The 16,453-nt window shown below is 35.2% G+C and overlaps 1 protein-coding gene across 2 annotated transcripts in view; it reads right to left on the bottom strand.

Annotated features, from left to right (window-relative positions):
• Window positions 1-16,453, bottom strand: part of osbp2b (oxysterol binding protein 2b) — a 92,915-nt gene that overhangs the window by 60,432 nt on the left and 16,030 nt on the right. The window contains exons 2-3 of one of the 2 annotated variants that reach the window (XM_073840304.1): window positions 11,458-11,666; window positions 11,031-11,072 (exon numbers count right to left, since the gene is read on the bottom strand). In XM_073840304.1, coding sequence (XP_073696405.1) covers window positions 11,031-11,072; window positions 11,458-11,666 — 251 coding nt within the window. The remainder of the gene's footprint in view (window positions 1-11,030; window positions 11,073-11,457; window positions 11,667-16,453) is intronic. The other variant, XM_073840305.1, reaches the window with a different exon arrangement.

Below are 16,453 nucleotides of genomic sequence, written 5' to 3'. Positions count from 1 at the left end.
TATTTCAATACCTTGTTAGGGCTATTTATTTTTAACGCCTGACAATTATGCCAATAACGTTTTGACTTTTTGATTGTATTTATCCCCGTGTGTGACGATAAATGAGCATGTTTTCATTTACAAATGAAACTACGTGATGATTCATTTCTCAGTAAAACAGTTTAGTATTTATATAGTCTAGTCTATTAATTAGACGAAACAAAATAAAATATGTTCAATTCAACCTTTAAACTACATTCCAGTAAAAATCAGTCATATAGCATATGTCAAGCATTTACAGAATCATTTACATGAACGCTAAGAGAGCTAAATTAAAGGGTTGGAAACGCACGGAAATAAAAATATATACAAAAATAACAGGCTAATAAAAATAATATTAGTAATAGTAATACTAATGATAATGATAATAATATTAAGACAAATACGAAAAAAAGACTATTAGTTAATAGAAGGAATGTAGGCCTATTTTACTGTGTGACGATAAATTATTTCCAAATGAAACTACGTGAATGATTCACTCTTCAATTATTTGTCTATTAATTAGACTAAATAAAATACAATATATGTTAAATTTAAGCTTTAAACTGCATTCCAGTAAAAACCCCAGTCATAGAACCTTTACAGTATCATTTACGTTCAGAATGTTATGTAACGAGATCAAAATGAAGGAAAAAATAACGAACATAAACGAATAATACAAATATTACGGAAAAAAAGAAGGTCAGTCAATGGACAAGATTGTGGGATGCATGAAATGTTTCTTGCAGGGCTATTTAATTTGAAGTAGGCCTACATGTAATACATGTAAACACTTGTGAAAGCTGTCTACATTGCGCACAGACAGCATTAGCATATATAGCATCGCCTATATAATTATTTAATATTGTATTAATTTCTATAACAATTAATATAATAATTTCTTAACTCAAAATAAAATATCTCAAATAATTCTGGGTTACTAATGTCACGCAGGTTTGTTTATTCATTAAACTCGTGGCCACGAGAAATGCATGTTGAGCAAAAATACATTTCACGAAAATAATATAAAATTACAAAACAAAGAAAACAAATGGAATGAGGGATAAGCTTTAAAGTTCACGTAAAAGCCAAATATTAAGCGGCATCCTTCATGTTTTCTTTATTCAGCAAATACTTTACAGTTTTGAATTATGTTCAGCTTCTGTTTTTATGACCATAAATGACAGTTTTTTTTTTTTGTTTGTTTGTTTTTTTTTAGAAAAACGTCAACACCGGTCTCAAAAGTAGAAGCGAAAGTCTTGTTTCCACCAGCGCGGCATTTTTTTATTCACCGTAATTGATGGATGTCTAAAACAAAAATAAGGAGAATCCTAAAACATATATATATATACATTTCTTAAAATAATAACATCTACTTCGTACACAACAATACGGCAACGACTTTACAACAGGACACATTATTTTATTTTAAAGCAGCTTGTACACCAATTTCAGATGTCAGGATATTTCAGACCGCATCTCCACAGCATAATCACTCTAATATTAAACATACGGGTCAGGAGGCGGGTCGGGTACAATATTTTATTTTTTTATTCGGCGGTCCGAGTTGCGGGCGGGTTAGTTGAAAACGTCGGTCGGGTTCGGGTTGTTTATCCACTGACCCGCGCATCACTGGTGTCAGGGCCGTGGACACTAATGTTTTGAAAAAAGTGGAGCGAGTGAGGAAAGCTTTCCCCTTCTCCCTGGCATGCATTTGAATGCTGAATTCGAAATGCAACTGAATGCAGTCGGAATCCGCCCCCAGCACCCCCAAAATAGTCTCCAAATGTTGATTACAACAAGGCAACAGACAGCATTCAACACCCCACCCCACCCCCACTCTGCCATTCATAAACATTTCGCTCTTTATACTGCATGCCGCTTAACGCTGATGCCTCATTAACGGCTACTTTTCAGAAAACTGAAAAAAAAAGAAAAAAAAAACACTTCCCTTTGGTTTCCCAGAACAGACTAAGCCTAGTTCCAGGCTTAACGAACTTCTTCGAAATAGAAGAACTACTTTTCCACTTTAAAAAAAAGAAAAAGAAAAAAGGTGGGGAAAAATTGCATAACTCACTGGAGCACTTTTGATACTTAACAACTGTATTCGTTGTCAGTCATATAAGCTTTATTGTTTTGAAAAGTGAACCTTCTGTTTATTTGTCTAAATTATTTTCTATATTAGGATATAATACTAGGCTATAGTATTTACATGGACATTAGGCCAAATCTACATGGGTTTCTTCCCTTTCACTTCAATTAGTTTTTAAGAAAAAAAAAAAACTGCATGGGCAGTGCGCCATCTTAATGTACAGCATCAAAAATGTAAGAACAAATCTAAAGACAATAATAATAATAATAATAATAATACAATTAATTATTAACACTCCTAAAAGTACAGTATAGTGCTCAGATACACTTAAGTTAGGTGACCTAACCCTAGTTGATACTTTATTTCAACTGTTCAATTATTTCATTAATTTACAAATAAACAAATGCCTTTCCGATGTGATATAAGTGAAAAGGGAGACGATTTCGAAAATGATTTCACCAAAAGGCGGACGCGAACTCGGGTCTCCCGCGTCATAAACGATATGTTACTCGTATTATCACTTGCGCCACTGAAAATGTTGCACAATAGCCGTCTTTTGTAATATTTGTAAATATGGCCTATTTGCATTGTGTAAAAACATTAAATAAAAGGCACCAGACTACAGAAAATGGCATATACTAAAGTATTTTTTTTCTGTTTTTACATTTTTACATTTATTTTGCTTCTGACGCCCATGCTTGATGATGAAGTATAGTCTATAGGATATAACAAAGTGCTTTTCCAGTCCCGATTCGACGAGGTTTTATTCCGCATCCACCCGCTCCCGCTATATTAACTATATTATTTGCCCGCTGCCTGCTTAGAATAAATTTCTAAGCACCAAAATCGCAAAAACAAATCAAAATAATAATAATAATAATAATAAATAAATTAATTAATTAATTTTTAACTCTAAAAAACTGTAGTTTATATTTATCCTCTCCATTTCTATTTCTCTCTACTCAAATTAATTGTCAGTGTATCTAAAATTGTGTATCTTAGAAAAAGAAAAAGACGAACTACCTCTTAAACATGCATATCTTAATTTGATGTTGCTTTAAAATGCTGAAATATATAATGTATTTTATTCTGAAGGTGAAAGTTGTCGAGTTATTCAACTGCCCGCGGCGCCGTCAGGATCACTTTTTTATTGTGGATACAGCTTACAATACTCCTTCAAGAGTACGGGATTGCTCAAAACTATGCTATTTTACATATTTCTGTTATTTGTGTACAATCACAATGAAAAAACAGATGTGTATGCTATTTGTAAAAAAAAAAAATGGAAACGAGATGCTAGTTTAAGGGCGCATCACAGAAATTGCCTACAATTCTGCATATAGGCTTGCTACTTATTAATTTTATTTTATTTCGTTTTGTTAAATTATTATTCATTAAGAAAATTATATTTCGCATATGGGCATTTTTATTTATTTTACATACAGCTTTTTGGGGGTTTTCTCTGTGCATAAGCTCTGCGCGTGACGTTCTGATGTTTCTGCTGCTTTTTGCTTGTGTATAATTAACCCCTCAAAACGAATTTAGCTGTTATTAATGTGACACAGCCACGTTTCAATTTAAATTTAAATGTAATTTAACACAATCTGGTCGTTAATAGGCTAATAACTAAATGCGTCGGTTGTCGTTTGAAAAAAAAAACCAGAAATTAACATTTCTATTTTCAATGCAGTCTAATAAAAGTTCATCAGGAAAAAAAGAAAAGAAAATAATAATAAAACTGCTCCTGCTTATGAATAAATTTTTGCTTGATGATGAAGTATCTAAATAGTCTATACTCTATAGGATATAACAAAGTGCTTTTCCAGTCCCGCTTCCACGAGGTTTTATTCCGCATCCACCCGATCCGCGCTATATTAACTATATTATTCGCCCGCTGCCCGCTTTTAGAATACATTTCTAAGCACCAAAATCGCAAAAATACTGTAGTTTATATTTATCCTTCCCATTTCTATTTGTCTCTACTCAAATTAATTGTCAGTGTATCTAAAATTGTGTATCTTAGAAAAAGAAAAAGACGAACTACCTCTTAAACATGCATATCTTAATTTGATGTTGCTTTAAAACGCTGAAATATATAATGTATTTTATTGTGAAGGTGAAAGTTGTCGAGTTATTTAACTGCCTGCGGCGCCGTCAGGATCACTTGATTTTTTTCCCCTTAATAAAGTGGATACAGCTTACAATACTCGTTCAAGAGTACGGCATTGCTCAAAACTATGCTATTTTACATATTTCTGTTATTTGTGTACAATCACAATTAAAAAAAAAACAGATGTGTAGGCTATTTGTAAAAAAAAAAATAATAATGGAAACAAGATGCTGGTTTAAGGGCGCATCACAGAAATTGCCTAAAATTCTGCATACAGGCTTGCTACTTATTAATTTGTTAAATTATTATTCATTCAGAAAAGAAAAACATATTTCTTATATGGGCCTATTTTATTTATTATTATATATAGGTTTATTGGGTTTTTCTCTGTGCATAAGCTCTGCGTGTGAGGTTCTGATGTTTATGCTGCTTCTTGCTTGTGTATAATTAATCCCTGAAAACGAATTTAGCGGTTTACGTCAGTTGTCGGTTGGAAAAATAAAATAACTGAAATTAACATTTCTATTTCCGATGCAGTCTAATAAATGTTCGTCAGGAAAACAAAGAAAGAAAACAAAATAACAATACAACTGCACCTGCTTATGAATAGGCTATCTTTTTGCTATTGGTTTGAACCATAATTTCAGGAAAGAGGAATCATTGAACTATTGTACTGGTATTTGTGACCAACGCCCCCTAGAGCTGGCCATGGTGTTTGGCTACAGAATGTTGTTCCTTGCGCCACCTGGTGGATATTATATGAAGTGCAACAACGTTGTAAAAAAATAAAAAAAAGCCGCTGCGGTAGGACGCGTGCCCACGCGTGCCGAATTGCAGGCTGCCGCGTGAAAATAGACGCATTTTTAATGGCCAGATCTGTATCTGAAGAAACGTACAAAGTCTTCAAGCTACACATTTCTCATCTGTGTTCTCTGGGGATTAAATCCCTAGACCTTGCCGTTGGCGAATCTGTATTTCAGTCTATGCAGGATCTCAGTGCAGGATCACATCACCATGACACTCACTCCCACCATCCTGACAACCAGACACTGGAGCACAGGGATCAGCCACTGTCAGAGTGACTCAGAGTATATGTGAAAACAAACAGTGAGGTGGGTCTTCTGGGACTCTGAGGCAGAGAGACAGAAAGTGACAGACAGGTGGGGGATGCAGATAGAAATACTGGTGCAAAATAGATACCGTTCTGAGCGAGGCTGTTGTTCTAAAAGCTTGAGATCAATGATGTGCGTCTGACCCACTTCTCTGTTTCTCTCACTTCCTTTAGGAGATCTCTCTCTGACATCATCATATTTCAGCACAGCTCGGGCTGGCAAAGGCAACCACATTTTCCACTGAAAACCCTGTCTAGCTAGCCTGACAAGCATAAATGTAGGGTCTGGGCACTCTCCATTGACAGGGCTCAACCGGAGGGGTCACTAAACGGTTGTCTTTCAAACTCCCTCTCCATGCAATAGGATAGCACAACAACCAATCAGAGCAACGAAGAAGGTGACGTAGTCAGAGCGACGAAGATTTTTAACGAAAACTGGTGCAGTCTGTCAGCCAAATAATGGACATAAATTTGCACCAGACCTTTAAAAGTAAACAAAAACATGCACAGACAAATCCAAATTACACCCTGCGGCTCGTGACCATACATTGATGTCCTAAGACAAGAAACGATCGGTTTTTGCAAGAAACTGAACAGTATTTATATCATTTTTTACCTTTGATACACAGCCACGTCCATCTGTCATGAGCACGAGTTTAGCATTCGACTCGTTACATGTGAACGCGCTCTGGCGTAGTATACGCAAACGCCATAAGGGGAAATCGGTGAAAAGTCCCGGATGAGTTTGCGCAAGCAAACATAATCTTTCAGCTTTAAATCGGTTTGAACAACCAGGATAAGCACAAGTAATTACCATTTTGAATAGCCGCTATACCCACAATCTCTGTGCACTGTGTAAACAATGAGTGTTGTATACAAGCGACAGATCGCTTCCGGTGTTTGCGTATACTACGCCAGTGCGCGTTCACATGTAACGAGCCTGATGCTAAACTCTTGCTCAGGACAGATGGACGTGGCTGTGTATCAAAGGTAAAAAATCTTATAAATACTGTTCAGTTTTTCACGCGTAATTCACGGAACCAGCGAATGTTAGTCATCATCATGTTAAGCCTGCCCACCGACTCGTGATTGGCCCGGTACTTCCTGGATTTTTCGAAAAATCTTAAAGGTAGTCTCAGCCTCAGACGTCACGCCCACGGAACGTTGGCTAAACGTCTGATGCATATGGTACACTTAACTGGAAACACTTCAGGAATGTCGAAGTCGTGATCTGATTAGTTGAATTTGATCGGATATCCGGAACACGCGAGTGTCGCGTTTATTTTCGGTCCGGCGGGAAACCAAGCGCAGACTGATTTACTCGCGTTTTGCTAAAAGGTGCTTATGCAGACGCCGTTGTTGTTATACACATTTGCGACGTTCGCGAACAAATTACTGACTTACTGCTTGTTCTCCCTCTTCTTCGTTAACTTTCAATGCTGGTTATTTCAATGACTGACTTGTTGCAGCCAGTCTGTTGTTGTGGGGGCATTTCTACACCCCGAAACGTGACGCTGAACGAAACGAACTGTGATTGGTTGTTTGACATGTCGGTCAAACGGCCTTATAGGCGGGCCTTGGCCAATTAAAGCTGCCATGAATTCCAGACCTTCAGCCGTCAGTCTGAAGGTCTGGCTACGCGAGACTATCTTAAAGGTGCAGTGTGTAGATCAGAACAGATCTTTCGCTTCCTGTTTAGTAGCGTCTTATTATTTTAATTTTCATTTTCACATGAGCAGTTTAGAAGGTCATCAATATTTCTGATCTGTTTTAATGAAAATTCTGTCATTAATTACTTATCCTCCTGTTGTTCCAAACCTGTAAGACCTTCCTTCATCTTCAGAACACAAATTAAGATACTTTTGATGAAATCCGGGAGTTTTCTGACCCTGCATAGACAGCAATGCAACTGAAATGTTCAAGGCCCAGAAAGGTAGTAAGGACATTGTTAAAATAGTCCATTTGACATCAGTGGTTCCACCTTAATATTATAAAGCTTCATTTCATTTTATGAAACATCAAAGTTAGTGGAAGCTGGGGAGGTTTCAGAATGATTTTACTGGCCTTTAATATTTAATGTTCTGAACACGATTCATTACTGACCATTTATACTAATACATGGCACACAGATAATAGGAATGAATCGTTCAGTTTGAGAGAGAGTTCAGGTGGACAGACCACAAACGCACACAACGTCATCACTGTTCTGTCATTCAACTCCACAGAGGAATAAATCTCCCATTTATACTGACACAAATACCCCTCGCATAGACAGAATACACAGAATGCGACAGCTCCGCAAAAATAGAAAGCTTGGGTTTGTTTGTGTGTGAGAGGAAAGAGTGGGCAGCGTCTGGAATGGAATGAAGAGAGGGGGCTGGAGCACGGCCAGGGTTTCATATGGATGAGAGTCTGACATACAAGAGAGATTAGAGAGAGAAATAAAAAAGAGCTGTGTTGTCATGTGAGTGCTGGCTAGGTTCTCATGAGAACTGAAATCACGTGCCAACACGAGCACACTTGCCCCCTTGTGGTGAACCTATTAAAAGCAGAAACCTATTTGTATTATTATTCATTTTAGCAATGTGTTTTTAAAAATGATTACAAATTTGAAAAAAAGTATTATCAAATATTCTATATATTATTTAAACTAATTTCCTAATTTTTAAAACACCTGCCAAGTACAATGGCAGTCAAAAGTTTTTGAACAGTAAGTTTTTGTTTTTTAAAGAAGTATTTTCTGCCCACCAATCCTGCATTTATTTAATCCAAACTACAGCAAAAACAGTAACATTTTGAAATATTTTTTACTATTTACAATAACTGTTTTCTATTTGAAAATATTTTAAAATGGAATTTATTCCTGAGATGAAAGCTACATTTTCAGCATCATTACTCCAGTCTTCAGTCCAACAAACTTGACTGGTAGTACATAATACATGAATAGCTGAAAAAATGACAGAATAAAAAAAGTTAAGCAATTCTCATCGTGTTTATAAAATACAACTCAAATGTATTGTGTAAAGTAAATGTATGGTTAACGTCCGCAGTTGGTAAGTACATAAAACACAAGTTCTACTCAAAAGCAGAAGCCATCTGCTTCAGGAGCTCACTGAGCAATGACAGCTGTGTGTGTGTCACAGGAGATGAGCGCTTCAGGTCTCAAATATAGGACAGCGCAGTAACATGGCGAATGTGCTGACCCACTCTGACCCCAAGTACTGCCAAAGAACTAATAGATAACACACTGAGTTATTCACACAGCTCTGTATGATAACATTTAGAGCTTGACCCAAAAGTTTAATTAGGCAGCCCTGAAACGAGGGATTTTTTTCTTTGCTGGTTTTTAATTAAAAGAAGTGACCATGTATCTTTAAACACATGCAGAAACAGCCTTACTGAATGAAATAATGACCAAATAATGACTTATCTTTCAAAAAAAAAAGAGAGAGAAAGCTGCAAAATAGCAGGCACTGGCTATATTTACATTGACTGCAATTAGACCTAAGATTCTTAGAAATGATTCAGTTTGTATTGCCATTTGAGGTTGTTGATTAATAAATGTTGTCTTTACATTGTTTATATCCAACTCTCCGATTGAAAATAGGAAATAGCTGAGTCTTGCAGTCCATGTAAACATGTCCTCTAAAGGCCATAACTGGAATCCCAAAATTTGAATAGCACTGTTACTTGAACATGAACATAAACCATATACTCATGCTTCATGCAGTCCTGAAACCCAGAGGTACCGTCTTATCTATCCTGGTACAGCGTTCGGTTAATGAAAAGCATGATCAGATCTACAGTATGTTGTGATTCAAGCCAAAGATGAATACCATCCATTCAACAGCTCACTGTTCAGGTCAAAGACATCTTTGGAAAGAGAGATTTGACCTATCTGAAGCAATGCAGTGACCCTTTGCAGTTACCGCAACTAAACAATACACGAAAAAACATCTTTGAGCCAGTCCAGTCTGAATGCAATCATTCCAGGGCTCAACAATAAAGACATTTTAATACTTGGTTTTCTATGATATATTGAACACAATTCTGATCATTTAAAAACATTATCAGGATAATGTATTTCAGCTGGCTAACATGAATGAAGCTGTGTCTAATCTTTTTTGTTTGTTTTTGGAATTTAGAATTGGTTGAAAATGATAAATCATTGTATACCATTGTTTTTTCAGACAATGTGCATCAATAGATTCATAGTCATGGATACATTAAAGCTGGTTAATTACCCATTTTTATTGCTTAAAGGGGACATCAGATGCATATGAATGTTATGTGCAGTGTGTGGACACCACCCTACAATGATAAAAATCCAGTCACTTCTTTTTTTAATCCCCAAAAAACCTAAACAGTCCTAATTATCAAGCCATATTGATTTTCTGAACAGTATGGTGTAAAACTGCCTACGTCTGTCTCGAATTAGCATATTTCTGCCTTCAGCCAGTTGTACCTTGTCCACCATTTTCTATGCTCGAGCAGCTGTAACGACAACAATGTCTTATAAAGAGATGCAGGTGAAAAGAACGAAAGAGAGGTGCGTGGTGAGCAGTAGCTCACTATCATTTAAAGAGACATGCACCGAGGCATGGCTCACTGTGAACAGAGCTGTTTTTGATAAGATAAAAAGGGTGTTGTTTTTAGGGGTGTGCGATAGTGACAAAAATTTATACCTTGATATTTTCTGGAATTTTGTTGATAACGATAATTAGATGATATTTTGCTTAGCATGTTATTGTGCTGTTATTTTATTCAGCAGTGATATTTGAAAAGATTGTTTTGGAAAATAAAAAAGAAAATATGTAAATATAAACCTAAAATCGCCAGTAAGTGGCGGTAAATCACTGCACGAGTCAGACATTAAGTCATTTATTCAAACGATTCTTTCAAACGGTTGATTTATTCAACGAAACACTGTTGTGTGTCACTCAGAGATGCAAAACAGTTCTGCTGTGGCTTTGTTTGAAATAATGTTAGTTAATAGAGGAACTTATGTTTAAAATGTTAGTCAATTAATATTAACTTATTGTTTATTGCAATCATACTGATATTTGGAGAAAAAAACTGAACTCTTTGTGTGATAATCAACTATATCAGATGATATGAATATAAAAGACATAAAAGTCATACAGGGGCATATTTGCCCCCTTATCTTGAATGGGTGAATTCTAAATAGACTTTTAATAGACTAAACTACGTAGTGAAAGCGTGAACTCTAAATGTGCTCGAAGTATGCATACCCTCTCTGGGTGTATTTTTGTTTGTTTTCCATTTGCGATATACTCGATAATGTCAAATCACATATCATATATTTAAACAACAATTAAGATATTATCGTAGACGATATAAACACACCTCTAGTTGTTTTACACAAATATTGAGGAATTTATCCAAAGTATTTTGCAGAGATTTCATGAAGATCCTAAAGAATCAACTTGTGGAAAATAGACGTCCCCTTTAATTTCATAATTTTATTCAAACCTTTGGTTAATTAAAAACACTTTTTAATAAAAATACACTTTTTGTGGTGTGGCCACTGACAATTCAATGACAGACCAAGTACAAATTTTATGTACTGACTGGGCAAAAAAAAAAAAATTCTTATTGCTGAGCCCTGCAAACTTTTAACTACACACCAACCCTGCAAACATGATGCAAAGCCTCTGTAAGAAGCCCAGTCACCTTACCAGAATGATAACAGTGTGGTAGCTGGGCTGTTGGGCCATTGTCTAAAAGCACAGACATTTTTCATTCAAAACCTTTATGCAGCAACTTAAATAACACAATTAGTTGTCAGTTCTAAGCAGAGAAAAAACATGGATCCAAATAAACATTTCTATACGGTTTCAATAACAAAGTAACATTTTCAACCGCATGACAAAAAGCCAAAATGGCAGATGAGTATCTTCATATGCTATAAAAGCAACTTTAAAATAACCTATTGTTTCCTGGAAACTTCATATAAATGTTTGTTAAAGACTCGGAGGACTGATGTGATAAGTCGGTAATAGTTAAATCATTGTAATTTATTATAATGGACACCCAGTTTACAAGTCCAAATGAAATTTTGGCCAATTACAAAGATTACATTTATCACAGTCTTCCCGCTCTTACCGGACTGATCGTTCATCATTCGGATGGCTTTGGCCTTGGCCAGCTCCAGTGCTGTGACCCATCTCTGCCTCTCCACCTCTGTGCTGGCTTTCAGATGGTAAGTGCGCCCTCCACTGCTCAGAACAATATTGCAGGAGTCTTCGGTGTCGATGTGCGCTGTGGCCAGGTTGATGGTGCCGCGACACGTATGGGCCATCTCTGCTTGCGTCCTGTCAAGAGTGAACCAAAACATGGAGGGCAGGAAATGAAAGGGAGGTGTTAGTACATGATGGACAAAACATGCAAGAGAACGTAAACAGAAATAACAGAAAGACAGACACAGGGAAAAATGAGAAGAAGAGAGAGACAAGAGAAAGTGATTAATAATATTGTTAAACAATTAATACAAATGTCCAGTTTGTCCAACGCTGAAGAGATGCCACAATGCATACCTTTTCAGTATGACAGACGTAAGTATATGCATATGATGTCATATCTAGAGCGAATGACGCATCAGTTGTGTGTAAGAGAGAAACACTGAGCACCTGTGAGCGTTACATTACTACACACAGCTGCAGAGTGGGCAGAGAATGAGGTTAACATGGCTATTGTGTGTCAGCTGGTCAAAACAACAACACTCAAACAAACCAACCAGTGTCACAGCCAGAGAGAGAAAGAGGGAACAGAGCATGATGTAAACCCTGATAGAGAGATCAGAAAGAGAACTTATAGTACTCAATATCAGCAAGGAAACTACTGAGCAATAGAACGATAGAATAGAAAGTTAGAATGATGTTTCTATATAACAATAGAAAGAACAATAGAACGAAGAATAGAACGATAGATAAAAACGATAGAACAATAAAACGATAGAATGATAGATAGAACGCTAGAATGCTAGAACGATAGATAGATAGATAGATAGATAGATAGATAGATAGATAGATAGATAGATAGATAGATAGATAGATAGATAGAACGATCGATCGATAGATAGATAGATAGATAGATAGATAGATAGATAGATAGATAGATAGATAGATAGATAGATAGATAGATAGATAGATAGATGTAGATAGATAGATAGAACGATCGATAGATAGATGGATAGAATGATAGATAAAAACGATAGATAAAACGATATAGATAGATCGATCGATCGATAGATAGATAGATAGATAGAACGATCGATAGATAGATGGATAGAATGATAGATAAAAACGATAGATAAAACGATAGATAGATAGATAGATAGATAGATAGATAGATAGATAGATAGATAGATAGATAGATAGATAGATAGATAGATAGATAGATAGATAGATAAAACGATAGATAGAATGCTAGAACGATAGATAAAACAATAGATAGATAGATAGATAGATAGATAGATAGATAGATAGATAGATAGATAGATAGATAGATAGATAGATAGATAGATAGATAGATAGATAGATAGATAGATAGATAGAACGATAGATAAAACAATAGATAAAACAAGAGATAGATAGACAGACAGACAGAAAGATAGAATGATAGACAGAACGATAGATAGAATGCTAGAACGATAGATAAAAACGATAGATAAAACGATATAGATAGAACAATAGATAGATAGATAGATAGATAGAACGATCGATCGATAGATAGATTGATAGATAGATAGATAGATAGATAGATAGATAGATAGACAGACAGAAAGATAGAACGATAGATAGATAGACAGACAGACAGACAGACAGAAAGATAGAACGATAGAATGATAGACAGAACGATAGATAGAATGCTAGAACGATAGATAAAAACGATATAGATAGATAGATAGATAGATAGATAGATAGATAGATAGATAGATAGATAGATAGATAGATAGATAGATAAAACGATAGACAGAACAGAACGATAGATAGAATGCTAGAACGATAGATAAAAACGATAGATAAAACGATATAGATAGAACAATAGATAGATAGATAGATAGATAGAACGATCGATCGATAGATAGATTGATAGATAGATAGATAGATAGATAGATAGATAGATAGACAGACAGAAAGATAGAACGATAGATAGATAGACAGACAGACAGACAGAAAGATAGAACGATAGAATGATAGACAGAACGATAGATAGAATGCTAGAACGATAGATAAAAACGATATAGATAGATAGATAGATAGATAGATAGATAGATAGATAGATAGATAGATAGATAGATAGATAGATAGATAGATAGATAGACAGACAGAAAGATAGAACGATAGATAGATAGACAGACAGACAGACAGAAAGATAGAACGATAGAATGATAGACAGAACGATAGATAGAATGCTAGAACGATAGATAAAAACGATATAGATAGATAGATAGATAGATAGATAGATAGATAGATAGATAGATAGATAGATAGATAGATAAAACGATAGATAGAATGCTAGAACGACAGATAGATAGATAGATAGATAGATAGATAGATAGATAGATAGATAGATAGATAGATAGATAGATAGATAGATAGATAGATAGATAGATAGATAGATAGATAGATAAAACGATAGATAGAATGCTAGAACGACAGATAGATAGATAGATAGATAGATAGATAGATAGATAGATAGATAGATAGATGATAGATAGATAGATAGATAGATAGATAGATAGATAGATAGATAGATAGATAGATAGATAGATAGATAGATAGAATGCTAGAACGATAGATAAAACAATAGATAGATAGATAGATAGATAGATAGATAGATAGATAGATAGACAGACAGACAGACAGAAAGATAGAACGATAGATAGATAGATAGACAGACAGACAGACAGAAAGATAGAACGATAGAATGATAGACAGAACGATAGATAGAATGCTAGAATGATAGATAAAAACGATATACATAGTAGGGGTGGGAAAAAAATCGATATTGCAATATATTGTTGTGCTCTCTGTCGCAATAAATAATCGATACACTAACGGCCAATATCGATATTTTATTACAACACAAATGATTAATTTACCCGTCGTCAGTGTCACTGTCACTACCCAATATCTACCATTCTGTTTGCGGGGGGCGCTGTTCGAGTAAATAGGCGTAAAGTGGCGGAAGCAGCGGCCAGTGAAGAACACAAGTTATCTTACAACATCAGAGAAGAAGCGCAGAAAAAAAGAGAAGTGAGAAGAATGGCGGAAGATAACGAAAAACAAATCAAAGACGCACCCGCTAGTTGAGCATGCTGATCAGTTACGCCTGTTTCACACATACTCCGTCTGCAGTGCTTATGCGTTGAGTATTTTTTTCCGCACCCTTGTTAACGGATAAGCGTTCACACTGCACGCGGTTGCTGTGCAAGTGCATTGAATAATACGTTGTTTATTATACGTTGAGTTTAAACGTGAATATATCTAGAATTGTATTAGTGTACTGTGATAAAAGAGTATCACAATGCTGAAAAAGCACGTTTGTATTTGAAATCAAAATAACGGATAAATGGTGTGTTTGTGGTAAACAGCCGCGGATCAGGAACGGACTGCAAACGTGTCCTGTGTGAAAGCAAAATGAGTCCGTGCTGCTTCTGCATCGCATACGTAACGCACACGGACTGCAGACGGAGTATGTGTGAAACAGGCGTTAGTGTTCCTCAAGAAGAATATGCATTGATGTGACCACTGTCCAGGTTAACATAAAGCACTTTACAGTAACTTACTACTGACGTTTCAGTATCATGGTTTACACATGTTAGTTAGTGTTCATGTTGTTTTTTTAATGTTCAGGCACTTTTATCTGTCTAGCTGTACATTGTTTACATTTAAGACCAGGAGGCAGTGAGTTATTATGCAAATGCATATTTCTTTGCACAGTGTTGGAAATGTTGGCATTAATAAATGCATAAGATTTCCTTATTATGGGTATTTTTTTCTTTTTCAGTCACATATATCGTGATATATCGTTGATGAAATTTATTCCAATATATTGAATATCGTAGATATCGTGAATCGCGATATTATCGATATCGTGGGCCACATATCGCCACAGAATTGAATCGTGAGTTACCTGTATCGTCCCACCCCTAATAGATAGATAGATAGATAGATAGATAAAACGATAGATAGAATGCTAGAACGACAGATAGATAGATAGATAGATAGATAGAATGCTAGAACGACAGATAGATAGATAGATAGATAGATAGATAGAATGCTAGAACGACAGATAGATAGATAGATAGATAGATAGATAGATAGATAGATAGATAGAACGATAGATAGATAGAACGATAGATAGATAGAACGATAGACAGACAGACAGAAAGATAGAACGATAGAATGATAGACAGAACGATAGATAGAATGCTAGAACGATAGATAAAAACGATATAGATAGATAGATAGATAGATAGATAAAACGATAGATAGAATGCTAGAACGACAGATAGATAGATAGATAGATAGATAGAACGATAGACAGACAGAAAGATAGAACGATAGAATGATAGACATAACGATAGGTAGAATGCTAGAACGATAGATAAAAACGATATATATAGATAGATAGATAGATAGATAGATAGATAGATAGATAGATAAAACGATAGATAGAATGCTAGAACGACAGATAGATAGATAGATAGATAGATAAAACGATAGATAGAATGCTAGAACGATAGATAAAACAATAGATAGATAGATAGATAGATAGATAGATAGATAGATAGATAGATAGATAGATAGATAAAACAATAGATAAAACAATAGATAGATAGATAGATAGATAGATAGATAGATTGATAGACAGAACGATAGATAAAACAATAGATAAAACAATAGATAGATAGACAGACAGACAGAAAGATAGAATGATAGACAGAACGATAGATAGAATGCTAGAACGATAGATAAAAACGATAGATAAAACGATATAGATAGATAGATAGATATAGATAAAACGATAGATAGATAGATAGATAGATAGATAGATAGATAAAACGATAGATAGAATGCTAGATAGATAGATA

Source organism: Garra rufa, chromosome 5 (assembly GCF_049309525.1).
Source record: "Garra rufa chromosome 5, GarRuf1.0, whole genome shotgun sequence".
Lineage (NCBI taxonomy): Eukaryota > Metazoa > Chordata > Actinopteri > Cypriniformes > Cyprinidae > Garra > Garra rufa.
Note: the sequence above shows the minus strand (reverse complement) of the source record. Positions and strands in the feature narration are given on the sequence as shown.